Raw genomic sequence first — 6747 nt, 5'->3', positions numbered from 1 at the left:
CCCCAAAAAACACGGGAAAACAATTTACCCCCTTTTTTTTTTTTTTTAAAAAAAAAAAAAAAAAAAAAAAAAAAAAAAAAAAAAAAAAAAAAAAAAGAACTACATGTTGTGCCTTTTTAGACTGCATAATCTGCTCTTTCTGGGGTTTTTTTTTTGTTTTTGTTTTTTTTTTTACCTTAAAACAACATGTAAGGATACACAACAAAATCCTACGTCAACAAACAGATGCGAGATTTGTAATAAAAAAAAAAAGAGAGAGAGAAAGAAAGAAAGAAGCCGGAGGGGGCTGGACGTCATGCTGAGATCCTTTGGTAAAGCCACGCATAAAAGTGGGGTTTTTAAAAACTCTAAAAACATGCTGTGAAAAGACCTGAAGCATGCTGTGAAATGACCTGACGCATGTTTTAGTGCTTAAAAACCTTCCAAGCTGACTGAATTAAAAGATAAGATTAGGACATAATTTTTTCACAGCAACGCAAAAAAAAACCTCTTTCCCTGTTTGTTGACGGTAGTTGTTGCCGTCAGGTTGGTACACCCCCCGGTTATTAGATTTAAAGGACAATTACTTTTTCTATTGATTTTTTTTTCTCCTTATTAAAAAATAATATTGTGAACATTGCTTGTACTTATTCTTTTGCCATTTTAAGATCTGTTTTATGATCTGAAACGTGACGAAAACATCCTTATTTGTTAATTTATGATAGATGTGGCAAATGTCTGGCATTAACTGTTTTTTTGTGTGTGTGTGTGTGTGTGTGCGCGCACGCAGTTGCTTGTGAGAACACAATGAAGACCATCAAAGTAAGGAGGATGAACCAGTTTGATGAAAGTGTTGACATCTACACAGAGTTCTTCAAACCTTATGAGCTCACCTCCTTTGATGACACTTTCTGCATTGGGATGACCAACTCTGCAAGGTACACGAGTAAATTGATTGTACCGTATTGAGTTTGCTCGTTTGTTGATGTAGAAATTGCAAATGAACCTATTTAAAATTTTTTTTGATGAATTTATTACCCGTTTATTGGCGAGATAGAAAAGGATGTCGAGTGATTATATTTTCTTATTTGTTCATAAAGGGAATTTATGCCAAAATCCGTGGGAGTGGATCCAAGTCCGTTCACAGTCCGCAAGCCAGAGGAAACTGGAAAATCAGTGCTGGGGTGAATCCTCCTTTAAACTTTGTTCATTTTGGCACACTGGGGATGATGTTATTATGCTTTGTTTTTTTTTGTAAGGTGAATCCCATGTCACCATGCCCTTACACACACACACACACACGCTTCATTAAACACACACACAGCTTCATTAATCATCATGTTCTCAGGTTGCCAGAAAATACGGCCTGTCCTTTTCCATGTTTTTGTTGAGCGGACACATTGATGAGCTCTGTTTGTGAATGCATGCATTTCTGGTATCAAAAGCTTAAGCAGACAAACATTACTAAGAAAAAAGAATAACGCTTACAGCTTTTACGGTCATCTCCGCATTAGTTCAGCGCAACTTTACCGTACGTATGTATTCATGGGCTGTCAAATGTTCTGTGCTGAGTCATGGTTTGACCTCAAAACAAAATATTATGAAGGGATTGAGGTAAGCGGTGACCTGTGTGTGTGATTTAATCTCTGTATAAGCACAGCTGTTTTAAATAGCCTTATGGTAACGTTGGAGGAGCAGTAGAGCTCGACAGCTCATGTGGAATAATCTATTGACAGAACAGGAATTAAGAAAACTGGAAGTCAATCTTGTAGCTCTTTCATCTGAGCTTCATAAGACGGTGGCCAAATGAAAGCCGTTGTTGAGAGGTCATGATAAGGGGTCCCATATGACCTTAATTAAGGTTCGCATAAGAGTTACTAATAATGTGCTTCCTTGTTGAACAGCAAGAGCAGCAAGGAGGAAACCATTCTCCAGAGGAAGACTGCAGCCAGCGCGCCTCCCCCCCCCAGTGAGGAGGCCATCTCCAGTACGTCTGAGGACGACTCGGAGGAGGATCGGGACGACGAAGGGTCTGTTTCACAGCGCTCTACCCCGATCAAGCTGCTGACAGAGTCTGGAGAGAGCGGTCGCACGCAAGAGGTAAGATAAAGCCACATGCCGGCAAAATAAGTCAGAAACAAATCAAATGTGACTTCCTCTGAGATCTGATGTATTATCTGCTAAATGAGGCCTAAATCACATGTCCTACCAACTGAATATTTTTATAACTGTTGGGCCTAATTTTTTTTTCTTTTTTTTATGATGAAGAGACGATTGCTTCCTTCCGTGTGGCAATCCAAATATAAATAATGGCTCCTAAAGGCCTAAGGGAAATAAATGCAATGGTAACTGCTTGTATTTTAGGCCTTAATGGCATTTTGCCTTTGCAAAGTGAGTATCTTACCTCTCCTTATTTCCGTGTTTTCACTTGTATTTGAGTCTCTCGCAAGACAATTATTCCCTTTGATTTGCATCAAACTGGAAACTGGAAATATCAGCCTAGTCACACTCTATGAAACAGCATGAAGGTCAATAAGGTGAAGTTAATGTTGATTTTCACCCCAAAATAAGTGAAGAGTCCCAATTAATGTAATTCTCTCTTTCCTACCCTAAAATGTCAATAGAAGTGTTGTTCGGCTTATGTTGCAACATCAGTTTGGTGCTATAAGTCTAAAATGGCACACATGGCTGCTAAACTTTTATGGATACATAAAATGAATTCAAGCACCATAAGCATTTTTTTTCAAGGCACTATATTTGGAATGTTGATGACACACCAAACTAGTATTGTTTATGGAGTACAAAATTGCATAGGTGATGAAAGCGAAGATCTCTTTTGGCACTTTTAAGTTGTTTATGAGTTTGCGTGTGTTTTTGTGGGAAAAACCCCCAATTAATTTGGTTTTTTTTTTTTTTTTTTTTGCACGAGCATTCAAATTACACCAATCAATTTCTGTCACGGTCACAACTTTTGTTGTTTTTTTTGTTTTTCTTTTTCTGCTAAGTTTGATTGGACCAGCTACACTAAGTGTCATTGATTATTGTCCTTCAAAGTCGGTGTGCATATGAGTCCCAGCAGACCTTTGCAAACTGCAGCTTGACTGATGGACTCAGAAGTCTAGATTAATCATTTACTTCCCAGTAATTCTTAAGGTCTCACATCAGATGCATTGTTCTTTACGTGTTTTTGAACAAACACTATAGAGGACGTGAAACAAAAATATATGTTATTTTACGATTCCAAATTAATTTGTAGCTAAAAGTATTTATTGGGAATTTCATGAATAGTTCAATAGGTATTTATTGTGAATGTATGTGTATTTTTTCACCACCTTTTTTGCCTCTCAGAGGGAATGTGTCCATCTGTTTTCTCCTTTAAATCAAGTTGTCTTTATGGAGTCTGAAGCATGTAGGGCACGTGCAGTGGGATTTGTCTGCTTTTAGTATATCAGGTGAGAGTCACATGCAGGTGTCTGCTTTTCTGGGCCTCACTTCACTCTCCTCAGTTGATTTCTTAGCTTGATTTTGATCTGAGCTCTGGCTCCTAAAATAAATCAAAGTAGGTTAGAGTTGGTAGTAATCCTAATTCACAGAAAAAAAGAAAAAAAAAGGTAACCATTTTCAATACGAGCAACATCTTTTAGATTTATTGTGCCGAGGCTTTGATTCTGTTTTGTACAAGTGTAGTTCTTTTCCTTTTAGATAGTTTAACCACTGCAGACGTACTTCATGGAAATCAGATTGAGACATCCATTGGTCCATCTGTCCATTCATCCATTAGTCAACCATTCATCCATTAGTCAACCATTCATCCATTAGTCAACCATTCATCCATTAACCTGTAAGTTTGTGTGTAACTCTGGCCATGTTTCCCTCCATTTATCAATCTGTCATTTGTCCATCCATCACTTCAGCTATCTATCCATTTTATCATCTGTTCATCCTTTCGTCTGTCAATCAGGCATTCTGTCTGTCCATCTTTCAACTCTTCTATCAGTCTGTCTGCTCCTCTTTCCTTTCTTTCTTCCTTGCTATAGTTTTTTTTTTTTTTTTTACAAATTACATACTGGTACAACTTTTAGAAAAAAATAGCTATAAATCAGTTGTTGAGCTTTTTACCTATACTTTATCAACTGGATGAAAGAAAATGTAAAAAAGAAAAAAAAGGTTGAAAGTTGTGTAAGATCCCTGAAGCAAGCAGCTTTGGATTTATATATACACTAAGAACTTATCTTAAGAAGAATTTGGACTTTAGTTCAGAAAAAAACAGGGGGTTGATGCAAAAGCAATTTGTCAGAAAGTGGCAAATAATTTTCAATTTCTATTTCCAATCTCTCCCAGTATTAGAGAATGAAACAAGTTGATTGCCTTCAGTCATTAAAACTAAACCTCATCTGAAAAATTGCTTGGGACACAAACAGGATTTGCAGCATTTTTTCTCTAAAATGAATAGAAACGGAAATTCAACTTTCAATGTAAAGTATTAATCTCACTGTGCGCATCATTTGAACACCGCTTCCCATAAACACCTTCTGAACCAACACCTACGAGTACATAGGTTACCATATGTTGGCTGTATCCGTTTCACGCCCCGTGTGGACTGTTCGCACGTTTCCATCCCCCCCATTGACCCAGATTCTGTATTTCTGCAGGAACATCTAGTGCAGGTACAATGTCACTGTGTCAACCAGATGGATCAAATGTACCATGGGAACAACATTCTCCAAGAGCACTCTTCATAAGAAATGCATTAGACATATACTTCAAGAGCAAAATGTAAACAAATTCAAACCTCTTCATGGTTTTCATGACATCAGCTCACACTCTAGCCTCCTGTCCTCATTTACATGTAATGAGGCTGTGATTCACAGTTTTTCAGATGAGGTGATTGTTCCCAGAGTCTGAAGTGCTTTCTTGGCTGGTGACTCAACAGCTGGGCTCCGCTGTTGAAGGATTTTGTTGTGTCGGACGTACGCCGTCTGGTTCTGTTGGATATGGAGTGGGGGATCTCTGTCCCTACTTGTAAATAGTCTTTCTGTCTCACGAAACAACAAGTCCTCCTCCAATTTCATGTCACCATCAACTAATTTCTTACATTAAAGCGTTGCTCTTCATTGGCATATTTTAAACTACAACTGAGCCCAATTCATATCCACACCTCCTGCCAGATTTAGATTTACTTATTAGTTTCAGTCAAAAAGTTTGGTTTTGTTTGAAAATTAGATAAGCATCTCTTAAGTGCAATGGGAAATTTTTTTAAAAAGAAATAGAAAAAAAAAATAATTGTTACATTTTATTAACAATGGCATGTTAAAAATGATGACTAAATAGTGAGCAACAGTTACTTGAGCTATTTCTAAAGCTCCAGATTAAAAATAATTGTTTTCATTTGAGTCAAGTAAAGAGTTCCTTCAGAATAACGAAAAGATTCATACAGTCATCCATCCATTCTTGAGTCTTTGTGTCATGAAAGGTGACAGAAATTTTCAAAGAAAAAGGATTCTAAGTTTATTTATTTCCAAGAAACACTGAGTGTTTTCCAGAGTGTCTATATGCACTTGAATCAGCTAATAAATGAAGGACACTTTAGACAATTATTTCTTTTTCAGTTGTTTTTGTAGTTAATTAACAAGTCTCCTGCTTTGTTATTTCATACACATCTTTTTTGGTTTAGCTCATTACTAAAAGTTATCTGAATTCTTTTCAGGTTGCCTTAAATTTCATTAAAAAAATTGTATCTTACAATCTTTTTTACCAATACAGATCAAGAATACACTGGTCAGGATTTATTTTTCTGTATCTATCTCTAGGAATGGGCTGGCATGTAGTAGCTTTATGTAAAAATAATGGGGGAAATGATAAAGCAGCACGTATATTAATGCAATTAATAAAATGCTTATAAGAACACATAACTTTCATCTTAATTACTTTTTTTTTAAGTCAAAAGAGTACATACATTATTAGCATGACTTTAAGCCAGTGGTTCCCAAACTTTTTCTTCTGCCCCCCCCCAGAGGTTTCCAAACATTTTCTGCGCCCCCCCTATGGATTACAAATGGCTGTCTGGTTGAAACAACGCCTGTGATGGGGGGGCATCGACTTTTTCGGGGGCAAAATGAATGTACGTAGCTGAAAATAGACACCAATATCAGTAGCCTACAAGGTACTTGTTAAGCTTAAGGTTCTGTATTGATATTAGCTAGCTAGTCATCTTTTAGCTAACATTACCTGCATCCAACAGCTTTACTCAACTCAGTCGGTTAGTTTGGAGGGAAAAAATGTGAAAAGTTCTTGGCGTTTTGCTGGTTTGCTGCCGTGATTCTAACACAAACCTACGTAGCTCCGCACAGCAGCAGCAGGTCTCCTTCACAGGTGGAAACCCAGCGCGAGCGCCGTAGCGCTCATGTTGCGTTTAAAGGCGGCTCGGAAAAACAGGTTACAACATGTTAGCAACGGATTAAACAGTTTTAACTGCTGATAAAAGTGACAGAGGACACAAATATGGGAAGTGTGGAAGCCTCTACTGTATCAAATTGACATAGTCATAACAGAGAGTTGGCCATTCTAAGGTAAAAACCCAGCGCATACAGTGTTCATGTTTTTTTTGTTTGTTTTTTTTCATCCAGACGGCTTCACGTGCCCCCCCTGCAATGACACGGCGCCACCCCTAGGGGGCGCGCCCCACAGTTTGGGAACCTCTGCTGTACACGAACCAGTTAAAAACTAAACAGGATTATATTAAAATTCAGATCAATCTGTATGTACATG

The 6747-nt window shown here is 37.6% G+C and overlaps 1 protein-coding gene and 1 long non-coding RNA gene across 2 annotated transcripts in view; one reads left to right on the top strand and one right to left on the bottom strand.

Moving 5' to 3' along the window:
• The window catches only part of fig4a (FIG4 phosphoinositide 5-phosphatase a), a 61988-nt gene that overhangs the window by 31013 nt on the left and 24228 nt on the right, over nucleotides 1-6747 (top strand). The window contains exons 18-20 of the mRNA XM_015036791.1: nucleotides 770-917; nucleotides 1080-1163; nucleotides 1884-2079. Of these exons, the coding sequence (XP_014892277.1) occupies nucleotides 770-917; nucleotides 1080-1163; nucleotides 1884-2079 (428 nt within the window). The remainder of the gene's footprint in view (nucleotides 1-769; nucleotides 918-1079; nucleotides 1164-1883; nucleotides 2080-6747) is intronic.
• Nucleotides 3321-5919, bottom strand: LOC106950144 (uncharacterized). Its single transcript, XR_001425556.1, has 2 exons — nucleotides 4772-5919; nucleotides 3321-3523 (listed from the first exon to the last, which is right to left on the bottom strand). It is a non-coding gene; the product is annotated as an uncharacterized LOC106950144 (long non-coding RNA).

Source organism: Poecilia latipinna, unplaced genomic scaffold (assembly GCF_001443285.1).
Source record: "Poecilia latipinna isolate Pla-1442-1.1 unplaced genomic scaffold, P_latipinna-1.0 Scaffold381, whole genome shotgun sequence".
Lineage (NCBI taxonomy): Eukaryota > Metazoa > Chordata > Actinopteri > Cyprinodontiformes > Poeciliidae > Poecilia > Poecilia latipinna.
Note: the sequence above shows the minus strand (reverse complement) of the source record. Positions and strands in the feature narration are given on the sequence as shown.